Consider the following 14,655-nt stretch of genomic DNA (forward strand, 5'->3'; position numbering starts at 1 on the left):
GATAGCTCATTGTAGTTTTGATTTATATTTCTCTAATTTAGTGATGTTGAGCATCTTTTCACATGCTTTGCCAACATGGATTTAAAATGAGGTCATTGGCAATCCTCTCTGATGCTTATTTTAATATTATATACATGTATATATATATATATTTCCCAGTATGATTTTATTTATATAAAGGCCCAAAATGGACAAATTAAATCTCTGGTGATATAAATCAGAATGGCAATTATCTTTGGGGGGTAATGTATAATACTTTGGGGTCCTAGTAATGCTCTATATCTTCATGTAGGTTGTGGTTACATAGGTGTGTCCACTTCATAAAATTTTATCAAGACATAGGATGTATCTATCTATAATTTGTCCTCCCTTATTTTATAATTAAGACATCTGTTTAAAAAATTTCCAGACTCATCCTTAGTTCAAATATCCATATATTCTTCCATGCTCTTGGAAGCAAGTATCCTCTCTGACACCAGTTATAAAGATAAACCTGTCTAAATTTTTTATGAGTTACTAGAAGCTCTGTGTCTCACAGATGTGTCTAATTTAAAAAAAATTTTTTTTTGATATTCTTTGCCTAAGAGATTATTTTACCTTGTAGTGAGTTTTATAAGTTTATTCATTGAGGAAAGTGATATTTTCTTTGGATTCTTCTAAGTTTACCTTCTCAATTTGAAAGAGAATTCTTTTTTTTTCCCCTAAAAGTTAAAACTCAGTGTTATAAGGCACTTTTCTTACATTATTTGAAATGTATGTATTTCACATTCTTACTTAGTGTTCACTTTGGTTGCATGCAATACACTATTCATTTTCACTTTAATTTGCAAGGAATGTATATTCTTTGTCCTTCTACTTTTCTTATTTAATGAAGCCACTCTGGCCTAAAATTATAACATCTCTTTTCGGAGGAGTTAGGGCGAATAATGGGCTTGCTTCCCTGGTGGCTCAGACAGTAAAGAATCTGCCTGGAATGCGTGAGACCAGGTTCAATACCTGGGTCAGGAAGATCCTCTGGAGAAGGAATGGCTACCCACTCCAGCCATTCCTTCAGGCAAGAATGGTTATCAATTCTTGCCTGGAGAATTCATGGGCAGAGGAGCCTGGCAGGCTATAGTCCATGGGGTCACAAAGAGCTGGACATGATTGACTGCCAGCCACACATACACATACACACAGGGCCAATACTGCATGGGGATTCTGGTCATATTTCAGTGTCATAAAAGGACAATGTCATAATGTATTCAGTTCAGTTCAGTTCAGTCGCTCAGTCGTGTCCGACTCTTTGCGACCCCGTGAATCGCAGCACTCCAGGCCTCCCTGTCCATCACCAACTCCCGGAGTTCATTTCAGACTCATGTCCATCGAGTCAGTGATGCCATCCAGCCATCTCATCCTCTGTCATCCCCTTCTCCTCCTGCCCCCAATCCCTCTCAGCATCAGAGTCTTTTCCAATGAGTCAACTCTTCGCATGAGGTGGCCAAAGTATTGGAGTTTCAGCTTCAGCATCATTCCCTTCAAAGAAATCCTAGGGCTGATCTCCTTCAGAATGGACTGGTTGGATCTCCTTGCAGTCCAGGGGACTCTCAAGAGTCTTCTCCAACACCACAGTTCGAAAGGATCAATTCTTTGGCACTCAGCTTTCTTCACAGTCCAATTCTCGCATCCATACATGACCACTGGAAAAACCATAGCCTTGACTAGACGGACCTTTGTTGGCAAAGTAACGTCTCTGCTTCTGAATATGCTATCTAGGTTGGTCATAACTTTTCTTCCAAGGAGTAAACGTCTTTTACTTTCATGGCTGCAATCACCATCTGCAGTGATTTTGGAGCCCCCCAAAATAAAGTCTGACACTGTTTCCACTGTTTCCCCATCTATTTCCTATGAAGTGATGGGACCAGATGCCATAGTAAAGTACAAATCTTGTCCTGCTTTACCAGTTTACTAGTGAGGTTATCCTGGTCTAGCCTGACTTTGGATTTTTAATTACTTTTTAACTATCCCTTGTTTAGAGATATTCTTTGATGTACAAATGAAAGGGATTAAAGTTAAGGAATATTAACTATGGAATTGCTTTAGCATGTAGGAGGCTGATGAATACATTCACAGCAATACATAAATATGAATCCTTGTCTTAAAAAATAACACGTTTTCATTTAAGATGTTTGAAATGCTTCACAAACATCATGGCACACCCATCTTGCCTGATTACCCCATGGGAATATAATTTGGTTTTATTTATTTTCCTGTAGAACAGCCTTCATTGTTTGAAATGTGAAGTGGGAGAGGAGAGGTGAGCACAGCTCAGGCTCCCAGCGCGGCTCTCCAGACCTGATATCAAAGGAGAACGAGTCAGTACCTCGGGGAGGAGCCTGCTGAACCCTACTGCTCTGAAGCCTGATGTCTGGGTGCTCAAGGTTAGTACTCATGGACTGGAAGCCAGTAGTAACAAACGCATGACACAGAGAGGGCCACAGCCCTTTCTGGACCTCTGCACATGACCAGGACTGAAGGGAAAGTTGTTTAATGCCATCCTGATTCACAGAGGTGTATTGATGGCATAAAAAAAAGTCCAAAATGTTTACTGGTAGAGGCAAGCAACTTTCTATTTTTTAAAATCTGAGCTCTAAATTTTTTATTGCCTTATCAAATTCTACTCTTATACATTCCAAATAAGAATGTACAAATACTTTTTCTTTCAGTTGGTCATGACCTTGGGTGGGTTTAAGCTGTCTCTGGACTATGGTAACCGAATCAGTTCAGTTCAGTTCAGTCGCTCAGTCGTGTCAGACTCTTTGTGACCCTGCAGCACGCCAGGCCTCCCTGTCCATCACCAACTCTCGGAGTCCACTCAAACCCATGTCCATTGAGTCAGTGATGCCATCCAATCATCTCATCCCCTGCCGTCCCCTTCTCCTTCTGCCTTCAATCTTTCCCAGCATCAGGGTCTTTTCAAATGAGTCAGCTCTTCACATCAGGTGGCCAAAGTACTGGAGTTTCAGCTTCAGAATCAGTCCTTCCAATGAATATTCAGGACTGATTTATTTTAGGATGGACTGGTTGGATCTCCTTGCAGTCCAAGGGACTCTCAAGAGTCTTCTCCAACACCACAGTTCAAAAGCATCAATTCTTTGGTGCTCAGCTTTCTTTATAGCCCACCTCTCACATCCATACACAACTATTGGAAAAACCATAGCTTTGACTAGATGGACATTTGTTGGCAAAGTAATGTCTCTGCTTTTTAATATGCTGTCTAGGTTGGTCATAGCTGTTCTTCCAAGGAGAAAGCATCTTTTAATTTCATGGCTGTAGTCACCATCTGAAGTAATTTTGGAGCCCCCAAAATATAAAGTCTGTCACTGTTTCCATTGTTTCCCCATCTATTTGCCATGAAGTGATGGGACTGGATGCCATGATCTTAGTTTTCTGAATGTTGAATTTTTTTTCTTTTTTATATTTATTTATTAATTATTATTATTATTTACTTTACAATATTGTATTGGTTTTGCCACACATCAACATGAATCTGCCATGGGTGTACACGTGTTCCCAATCCTGAACCCCCCTCCCCCCCCAAACCATCCCTCTGGGTCATCCCAGTGCACCAGCCCCAAGCATCCTGCACCCTGCATCAAACCTAGACTGGTGATTCGTTTCTTACATGATATTATACATGTTTCAATGCCATTCTCCCAAATCATCCCACCCTCTCCCTCTCCTACAGAGTCCAAAAGACTGTTCTATAAATCTGTGTCTCTTTTGCTGTCTCACATAAGAATGGACTTATATACAAAACAGAAATAGATTTACAGATAGAGAAAACAAGCTTATGATTACCAAAGGAGAAAGCTGTGGGGAGTCAGAAATTAGGAGTTTGGGATTAATATATACACACTACTATGTAGAAAAAAATAACCAACAAGGACCTATTGTATAGGACAGGGAACTATACTTAACATTTTATAATAACCCATAAAGGAAAAGAATCTGAAAAAAGATATATAACTAAATCACTTTGCTGTATACCTAAAACTAACACAACTCTGTAAATCAACTATACTTTAATTAAAAAAAGTAAAAAAAAAAAGAAAATCTATTTTTGTATTTCAAAATCATTGTCACCATAAATTATGGTGTTTACCCATGGAATAAAAAAAAAAGAAATTCTAAGATAATTTTTAAGCTAGCCATAATGTATAAATAAGGACCACTGAATGTGAGCAGTTAGTTTTACAACTCTTGTTCTCATTATTTTTGTTTTTTTTTTAATTTAAATTTTATTTTTATTATTATTTTTTGCTCTTAATAATTTATTTATTTATTTATTTTTTGCTTTACAATACTGTATTGGTTTTGCCATACATTGACATGAATCCACCACGGGTGTACATGAGTTCCCAATCCTGAACCCCTCTCCCACCACTCTCCTGATATCATCTCTCTGGATCATCCCAGTGCACCAGCCCCAAGCATCCTGTATCCTGTATCGAACCTAGACTGGTGATTCGTTTCTTACATGATAGTATACATGTTTCAATGCCATTCTCCCAAATCATCCCACTCTCACCCTCTCCCACAGAGTACAAAAGACTGTTCTATACATCCGTGTTTCTTTTGCTGTCTCACATACAGGGTTATCATTACCATCTTTCTAGATTCCATATATATGCGTTAGTATACTGTATTGGTGTTTTTCTTTCTGGCTTACTTCACTCTGTATAATAGGTTCCAGTTTCATCCACCTCATTAGAACTGATTCAAATTATTCTTTTTAATGGCTGAGTAACATTCCACTGTGTATATGTACCACAGCTTTCTTATTCATTCATCTGCTGATGGACATCTAGGTTGCTTCCATGTCCTGGCTATTATAAACAGTGCTGCAATGAATATTGGGGTACACATGTCTCTTTCAATTCTGGTTTCCTCAGTGTGTATGCCCAGCAGTGGGATTGCTGGGTCATAAGGCAGTTCTATTTCCAGTTTTTAAAGGAATCTCCACACTGTTCTCCATAGTGGCTGTGCTAGTTTGCATTCCCACCAACAGTGTAAGAGGGTTCCCTTTTCTCCACACCCTCTCCAGCATTTATTGCTTGTAGACTTTTGGATCGCAGCCATTCTGACTGGTGTGAAATGGTACCTCATTGTGGTCTTGATTTGCATTTCTCTGATAATGAGTGATGTTGAGCATCTTTTCATGCATTTGTTAGCCATCCATATGTCTTCTTTGGAGAAATGTCTATTTAGTTCTTTGGCCCATTTTTTGATTGGGTCGTTTATTTTTCTGGAATTGAGCTGCATAAGTTGCTTGTATATTTTGAGATTAGTTGTTTTAAGGCAACTTTTTAACTCCCCTCTTTCACTTTTATCAAGAAGCTCTTTAATTCTTCACTTTCTGCCATAAGGGTGGTGTCATCTGCATATATGAGATTATTAATATTTCTCCCGGCAATCTTGATTCCAGCTTGTGCTTCATCCAGCCCAGCATTTCTCATGATGTACTCTGCATATAAGTTAAATAAGCAGGGTGACAATATACAGCCTTGACGTCCTCCTTTTCCTATTTGGAACCAGTCAGGTGTTTCATGTCCAGTTCTAACTGTTGCTTCTTGACCTGCATGCAAATTTCTGAACAGGTGGGTCAGGTGGTCTGGTATTCCCATCTCTTTCAGAATTTTCCACAGTTTGTTATGATCCATACAGTCAAGGCTTTGGCAAAGTCAAGAAAGCAGAAGTAGATGTTTTTCTGGAACTCTCTTGCTTTCTCGATGATCCAACAGATGTTGGCAATCTGATCTCTGGTTCCTCTGCCTTTTCTAAATCCAGCTTGAACATCTGGAAGTTCACAGTTCATGTACTGTTGAAGCCTGGCTTGGAGGATTTTGAGCATTACTTTGCCAGTGTGTGAGATAAGTGCAATTGTGTGGTAGTTTGAACATCTTTGACATTGCCCTTTTTGGGATTGGAATGAAAACTGACCTTTTCCATCCTGAGGCCACTGTACCTCACTCACATATGTACCCAAATGTCAGTTTCTCAGAGCCCTTCTCTGAGCACTTTACCTCTCTGTCTAAAATAATACTCCCATCATTCTCTGTCCCTTACCATGCTCTGGTTTCCATTCAGTGTTATCTGATATTATAGTATGTTATAACTATCTAATATTATAGTCTTATGTTTTAAAATCTGTAATTCTCACTAAAATTTAAATTCCATAGTGGCAGACAGTTAAGTTTTGTTTTTTATTGTATCCCTAGCACACAAAGCAGTACCTAGCACACAGTAAGGGGCTCAACAAATTGAACAATTGAATATTTTTTCCTTTGTTATTTTGATCTGCCAGTATGTACCTTATTTTAATTTCAAAGGGCACAAATTAAGGACAATTTCTATCTTCTAGAATTCTCTTGATCTAGAAGAACAGACATTTATGCACACAAATAATTATAATGTAGGGTACAAATTTATATGTAGTGGAGATTTGCAGGTAGTGGAGATGATTACTAGAAAAAATTGGGAGGAAATTTAACCTAAACAGAATTTAAAAGAATGAATTAAAGTTTATCAGCAGATGTAAGTAGAGTGAAAAGGAAGATATTCCAAGATAGTATCAAGGGAATATGTACAGGCAGAGAGGCATGAAATAGCAGGTTGTATTTGGGGGTCTGTAAAGAGTTCAGTACGCTGAAATAAGTGGTGTGGTGAGAGAGTTGGTAAAGATGATGTAGGTAAACGGGGAGGACTCAGGATATGAAGAGCCTTACATGCCATGCTCAGGTGTGTAAAATTTCTTTAGCAGCCAGAGAGGAAGCTCTAAAGACATTTAAGTTGGGATTGATATGATTTTCATTCTGGTCACTTCACTCACACTTTAGAAATGCCACTCTAGAAGCCTTATTGGTGCCAGAGGTAAGAGATTCATTTTGAAATAGTCCAGATGAGAAGTGATGAGAGCATGAAGTAGAAATACTTGATAAAAGGATGTATGCTGCTGATGTACTCAGTCGTGGCCGACTCTGATCCCATGGACTGTGGCCGCCAGGTTCCTCTGTCCATGGAATTTTCCAGGCAAGAATCCTGGAGTGGGTAGCCATTTCCTTCTTCAAAAGGATGTAGGAGACTATCTTAATTTTATGAAAACAACTTTTTTTAATGATCATACAACTTTTGGTTTTGTTTCTATACTTAAAGAAAATAGACATTCTCATTGGGAAAAGAACATACTGATCAGACAATTTAAGTAATCCAGTTGGGATTGCAGTTTATTTTTCATATTTATCATTTGCCTCATGAGCTTTGCTAGTAAAGCCAATTCTTTAGAGACCAATCACCCCTTTAAAAAGCAATAACTTTAATTTCTGAACATGTAGAATTGAGAATAAGACCCTATAGTAACATCTCCAAAGTACAGAGATCCTTCAAAGTCCTAAACAAATAAAATTACTATTTATGAGAGGTATTATTAATCATAAACTTTTTACACCATTCTACAAAAATTTAGGATTTATTAGGAATTTCAGCAAAACAAGCTCCTGAACTAATTTGAATAATAAAATATCTTACTTTTCAAATACAATGAATTTATTTCCAGTAGCATTCTCATTAAAAACAGTGCAGTATTTTCATTTATTAAAAATGTATTTATCAATAAAATACATAATAAAGTATTATAAGCATAAATGTAAATCAATCAATTTATCTCCATTGTTCATGTTATTTGATGGTATTTTATTTTAATAATTAACAAACACATAAATATATATTTATAGGAGATTCTCAAAAATAATGATCCCATTTAATAGCTACTGTTATACTCATCAGTATTTTCTCTGTGATCTGGATCCAACATCAGGAGATGGACTGGTCCTTGGCTGGCTGTTCTGTAACATAATTTCAGAATATATTCTTTTACTGTAGTATTCATATTCTTTAAGGTAAAATCTGATAGGTGGATCTCCTTACATATTACAGATTTTAATAAGACTGAACTCGTAATTCAATTCCTCAAATGCTACATAAACATCAATCTCAACATGATGACTATCACTTTATGTAAGGCATCATACTAATTATAATGGTTCATAATCTTTACTCTTTGCTATTGGTAAGATGTACTTAGAGGTGCTTTTTAAAAATCATAACCTGCTGTGTAAATGGTCAAAATTTAATAATTTTATTTTCTACAGGAATCACTTGGAGCCCATATAATACCCTAGGAATAGTTTAACAATGTTAGGCTAAAGAAGTTCTTGGGAAGGTGATTGTTAAAAATTCATTAAATTTGTTTTATTAAAAAAGCAGGTAAAATATTCCAAACTGAAAATTCTGCTTCTAAGATTCCTTGTTTTTATATTGAAAAATTATGGGAGGGCCTGGAGGCTGCCCTGCAGTAACCCTTTTATCCTGTATTGTAATGCACAGACTTACTTCCTTACTTGAGGATAGGAAAGTGTTTTCTGCTTTTGAGTCCCATCCTGACACAGGGGAAGAACTAAGTCTATATTTGTTAAGTGAATAAAAATAGACAAATATAATAATTTTTACAAAAAGAAAATATCAGACTTCTATGGTTGCCAAAAAGAACTTCTAAATTTTGGGTAAAACAGAGTCTGAGCTGGGTAAGCGTATCGGGGGATGACACTGAAGTCAAGTCTTAAAGAATAGAGGAGAGAGGAATTTAGGAGCACTCCTGTGAAGCAGTGGGAGCAGCGTGGGCCCGGGATGCTGCAAGAAGTTCCAGGGAGACCTGCTTCTTACTCAAAGAGTATGTAAATTATGACCTGTGGAGCAACTGGAGATGAGAGTGAAAAGCTCTTGAGTGTAGTTCTCTGGAGTTTTTAAAAATTACTTTTCATTATCTATTTATTTATTTTTGGGTGCACTGGGTCTTTGTTGCTGCACTGGCTTTTTTTAGCTGTGGCAAACAGTGGCTGCTCTTTGCTGCATTGGGGTGACTTCTCTTGTTGCAGAACACAGGCTCTAGGTGAAGGGGCTTCAGCAGTTGCGTGGGCTCTGCAGCTGTGGCTCATAGGCCCTAGAGCACGGGCTCAGTAGTTGTGGTACATGGGCTTAGCTGCTCTGTGGCATGTGGAATCTTCCTGGGCCAGGGATTGAACCCTGTCCCCTGCACTGGCAGACGGATTCTTATTCAAGGTACCACCAGGGAAGTCTTAATTTTATCTTTCAGGTGATGGGTAACTACTGAGATTGGGTTTTACGAAAGAGAGTGTTATGTTCATACTTGTGCTTTAAAAAGATTACTCTGATGGCGATGGTGTGAAAGACGCAGTGGTGAGAGCAAAAAGGGAGGCTGTTGAAATGGTCTAGATGAGACATGAAGAATTATTAAACTAAGATAATAGTAGAAATAGAGAGGAGTCAGCGGATTTGAGATGCACTTTATTATTGGGAGGATTTATTGACTAGGGGTTAAGGGAGAATGAGAAGCCTGGATAAGATATAAATTTCTCTCTGGGAAATTTGGTGGACAATGGTGTCATTGATTGAAATAAGGGTTATAAAAGGTAGAACAGATTTTGGGGGGAAGATGGGAAAGTGTAAACCCTGACTCATCACTGAGAACTCATCACCAGAACTCATCACAGTTCTGAGAGTTGAGAAAATCACTTAATGTCGCCAACTTAGAAGATTAAACAGAAGAATATATCTATGAGACCATTTGGTACAGTGCTTTTCAATGGCAGGAGCCTAGTAAGTGTGAGTTTCCTTTCTTCTAATTATATCTCAAAAATGTTCAGTTGCCACAAAGACTATTATTGATTAAATGTTAACACTCAGGGGCTTCCCAGGTGGCCCGGTGGCTGGGAGCCCACAGGGCTGTGGGTGTGGTCGTGGTCGGGAAACCAAGACCTCAGCTGACAGGACAGCTGAGCCAGTGTGCTCTGGAGCCGGCGCTCTGCAACCAGAGGAGCCTGTGAGCCCACAATTGGAGAAAGCCTGCGCAGCCAAAGCAAACAAACAGATTAAACAACACTCAGTAGAGGCCTTTGGAAGAATGCTAGAAACAGTGGTACTCTTATGGAGCATAGAATCCTTAGAATATTAAAAAAAGTTTCAGGTTCACTGCGTTTTAATGAAGCCTGGAAAATGTGGATAATTTATATATTCACAGACCATGTATAAAAAAGCCATATAATCTCCACCAATATTTTGCAAATTTCTATGAAGTGGACAGATAAGTGAAAAAAAGCCTCTAAGATCCAAAGAAAATTATTCACTTAGAAAGACAACTAACAAAGTGCATATGGAATATATATGTATAAAACCAGATATACTGCAGTAATAAGTTCAGAGGAGGCTTAGTGTATCATAGACAACAGTACCATAGAGTATTGGTTGCAGGATGCTTCATGGGAGAAGTAACATTAAACTGCAGCTTAGAGGGTTGTGTCTGAAGAGTAGAGCAAAAATATAGTGCAGATAGGAATTGGGGAAGAACGTAAGTAAAGCATGAGAAAAACATGAAAGCAGAGCAGAGGACTGCAAACTTGATTCCCATTAAATACATTAAACATGTTTGGCTAGAATGGAAGATCGACATTGTACACTGTGGGATTAAAAATTGTTGTTAGAATAATTCCTATTTTTTAGAAGAGAAGTTACACTTTGCATGTAAATTTCATGTAAATACTTTTTGGAATGTCACTTTTTTTGGAGATAATTTAAGCTAGTAAGATGACCACGTGTGTTAGTTGCTCAGTCGTGTCTGACTCTTTGTGATCCCATCGACTGTAGCCCACCAGGCTCCTCTGTCCATGGGATTCTCCAGGCAGGAATACTGGAGTGGGTTGCCATTTCCTTCTCTAGGGGATCTTCCTGACCCAGGGATCGAACCCAGGTCTCCCACATTGCAGGCGATTCTTTACCATCTGAGCCACCTGGGAAGCTGAGGTGGCAATAATAATAATAGTGCAACTTAAAATGTATTTAGCACATGCTATATTATAGGTTCTATTCTAAGTGCTTTACATGGGTGATTATCTCACATAATGCTAATCAGTACTCTATGGGGGTGGATACTATTAAAGTGATTATGAGTGTTCAATGAAGGAATACAGGAAAGAGTGGGTTGAATACTTTTCTTCTGAAAAATCTCAGAACAGCACTTGCTATAAGCAATAGCAGTTGACTGTGCTATGAAAGATACTGAGGTGGCTCTTCTGCTTAGAATTATTCCTTTAACCCAAGTATTAAAGTGCCTGAAATCCCCCTATTAGAAATCCATTATTGTTCTTTCTAGATAATGGTTTCAAATGATTTAAATGATTTTACACCTTTCAGAATGATTTTTTAAAGTGATAAAGTATCTTTTAAAATTTATACTAAACACATTAGGAAGAAAAAATACATCAGTTTACTTCTATGCTTGAGATGAGAAACCCAGATCAACACTATCAAGCACTGGTATGGGGGGAACATCCCAAAGGGCAATTGAATGGGGTAAATATGCAAACAGCAACAACAATAAAGCCATATATGTGGGGTGGGGGGGTGGTGGATTAATATATAAACTTCACTCAGGTTGCGAATTTTCCAGAGAGATATACAACTTCTGGGAATGAAACATCAATTCTCCAATGTTAAACCAATGACATTTGGGTTTTTAGTATTGGGTACCTGATAGATATTATATATTTCTAGGTGGAGAAATTCAGTTTCTGAATTAACTACATAATACTTGTACATTGTAAAGCTATAATATAGCATTATAATTTAAAAACAAAATTCTTGTTCATATGGATAGGAAAACATTGGAGATGAATGAAAAAGAAAAAAACACTGATAAAAAGCTTATCTGCAATATCTCCAAAATAACAAATACTTTTGAACAGACATTTTTGCCATTTAAAGAGATAGAAATATTTTTTGGAAAAATCTCTATTGACTAGAAATAGGCTATACTACAGGTGTCCTGGAAAATACAATTTTAATGGTCTCTTGCACTTTCACTTTTCACTTTCATGCATTGGAGAAGGAAATGGCAACCCACTCCAGTGTTCTTGCCTGGAGAATCCCAGGGATGGGGGAGCCTGGTGGGCTGCTGTCTATGGGGTCGCACAGAGTCGGACATGACTGTGGCAACTTAGCAGCAGTACATACAGAAAGTGTAAGAATATGGTTATATATTGCCTTTTTAGACTTTCATATTAAATAATTTTACATACATAAAATACAGTGAAGACCGAAGAACAAATTTTGAAATCTTTTAAAAAACCAAAGTACATCGAAAGCCCATGCACTTTATTCCAAAGAGAAGAACTAAGCTTGGACATCTGAAAGTGTGGACATCTGTTTTCGGGACTATAGATAAAAAAATAGTTAAACAGAAGATGCGAAGGCAAGATACAGGTAGAAATAAGACCAAGTGATTAGAAGAAAAACAGGCTATGAAAACATAAACTGAGAACTCTGCATTCATAATAACCTGAATAAAAAAATTAAAAAATAACCTGAATCTAATCATGAGAAAACAATCAGACAAATCCAGATTACAGGGTATTCAATATAATCAGTCAGGATGCTTCACAAGTGTCAATGTAGATGAAAGATTAAAAAAGAGAAGAGACTTTTCTAGGTTAAAAGATACGACAACCAAATGAAACATTATAATCCTGGGTTAGATCCTGGATCAGAGAAATAAAATAGCCACAGAGAGTTCTTTTTTAGACAACTGAAGAACTTTGAATGTGGAATGTATATCAAATAATATGTGATATTAAATTTCTTGGTGTGATGATTTTGATGATGTAGGTGAATTTCTGTATGCTGGGGTATTAGAGGGGAAGTATCACCATGTCTACACTTTAAAGCAGTTCATTAAAGTATATTTTTTTGTGTGTGTGTAACTATGCATCTTCTGTCCCATCTACCCTGTCCTATCCGAGCCCACCTATTCTACTCTCCTCTTTCATCTGCCCATCCATCCATATATCAGATAAACCAAGGATAGCAAAATGTCAACAGCTGGTGGATCTAAATGAAAAGTAAAATAAAATAAAATAAAAACAGCAGACAGATGGGCAAACAAAAATAAAATGTTCAAATCTCCAGGCAGAATATGGCAAATGAAACTGTATTGATGGAGGAGGGGAATGGAGTAATTTTGATGTCATAATTCTGTGAATTTATACCATTTTCCCTGAAAAAGGAAGGTTGCTGACTGATGTTACTGTTAAAATAAGGAAGAGTAACGTGTTTGGAGAGAAAGTTAATGGTTACCATCCGTCAACTGATGAAATGCTCTCAATGTAAAAATCTTTATATTATGATTTTTTAAATGAGAGGCTATTTCCTTGATTCTAATAAAACATCTTATAATTAAAAAGTTGATTGGGGAGAAAAGCTTCCTAAAAGTCAATCTCAAGAAAAATTATTATCAATAAAGAATTCTTACATATAAAAATATGATGTTTCCTAAAACAAGAAAACAAAAAATACTCTGAAAATACTTACCAGAAGTGGTATTATTTGTAAAGTACTTTTGATGGATGGATTTTTGCAAATGGTTTCTTGTATATCTGAAATAATTATACCATGATATATAAATAATTTAGTTATATATATTGAAAGGACTGGCTAAAGAATCAAATATCAAATTCTGATGTGTCAAAATATTCAAAACTGAATATGAAACTTTTTCCATATTGTCCTCAGAAACAGTCAAGAGTTAATTTGATTAAAAACAATTATTTATGTTTTCCTAAAAAGACATTCCTAGTGCTTTGACTGTTCCATACCAATCTTTATTCAAATGATTATTTGAATCATTTGCATGGTTATTTTTTCATTAAAATTTTTCTATCTTCTTTTTTTTTATTTTTCTATCTTCTTTTTAAACAAAAAACAAATTTCATTCTTGGAGGATCTCAGGAAAAAGGAGGAGATGTTTAGCTATTGAGGTGCAAAAAGTTTAGTAATTTGGTCAGCTCTTGCCTTTTCAATGTTTTTGCCTTTGTCCATATAATAGCAAGGATCTGGACAAAAGAAAAAAAATTAAGACAGAATCTTTTATATGAAGTATTTAAGATGTGTGAAAATATCTAAAGGAAAAAAAGAACCCTCCAAAAAAACTGACTTGATGCTTTTATTCTTTATCTGCTTAATTTTTGGAGAAGGCAATGGCAACCCACTCCAGTATTCTTGCCTGGAAAATCCCATGGACAGAGGAGCCTGGTGAGCTATGGTCCATGGGGTCGCCAAGAGGTGGAGGCTACTGAGCACAGCATAGCCGCATAATTTTACATCGTAAACCTACAGCTTTAGTTATGTATTGCTTTTGTAGATTCAGCACCCTGTCTTTTATTAATGTATTAAGTATTTAATTTTGAAATTAACACAAAGAGTATGTAAAACATATGTGCATATTTTAGTTAGTAATAATAAAGCTAATGTCTTGTGTAACTACCTAGACTAAGATATTTGAACATTATCATCACTTTGGAGAAATCCTGGAATACCTCAGCTGCTCTGGGGATTGCACTCTCTTCCCTTGCTCACAGAGGTAATGCACTAAACTGGCTTTGCTTCTTTATAGGTTTAATACATGTGTGCATATCCCCCAAATAATTGTCTAGTTTTGCACGTTTCTGAGCTTTACATGGAGAAGGCACTGGCACCCCACTCCAGTATTCT

General features: G+C 36.9%; 1 protein-coding gene and 1 non-coding gene across 5 annotated transcripts in view; both read right to left on the reverse strand.

The window, feature by feature from the left end:
• The window catches only part of CEP126 (centrosomal protein 126), a 140,540-nt gene that overhangs the window by 19,432 nt on the left and 106,453 nt on the right, over nucleotides 1-14,655 (reverse strand). For 2 of the 4 annotated variants that reach the window (XM_069554809.1, XM_069554812.1), the window contains 2 exons: nucleotides 13,477-13,541; nucleotides 7,248-7,883 (listed from right to left, as the gene is read on the reverse strand). The exons of 1 other annotated variant lie outside the window; for it this stretch is intronic. In XM_069554809.1, coding sequence (XP_069410910.1) covers nucleotides 7,821-7,883; nucleotides 13,477-13,541 — 128 coding nt within the window. In that variant the 3' untranslated portion in view covers nucleotides 7,248-7,820. Of the gene's footprint in view, nucleotides 1-7,247; nucleotides 7,884-13,476; nucleotides 13,542-14,655 lie in introns of those variants that run through there. One more of the 4 variants, XM_069554811.1, reaches the window with a different exon arrangement.
• Nucleotides 2,402-2,551, reverse strand: LOC138421439 (small nucleolar RNA SNORA57). The gene has a single exon (XR_011249515.1). It is a non-coding gene; the product is annotated as a small nucleolar RNA SNORA57 (small nucleolar RNA).

The sequence above is a fragment of the Ovis canadensis genome, chromosome 15 (genome assembly GCF_042477335.2).
Source record: "Ovis canadensis isolate MfBH-ARS-UI-01 breed Bighorn chromosome 15, ARS-UI_OviCan_v2, whole genome shotgun sequence".
In the NCBI taxonomy this organism is placed as follows: Eukaryota; Metazoa; Chordata; class Mammalia; order Artiodactyla; family Bovidae; genus Ovis; species Ovis canadensis.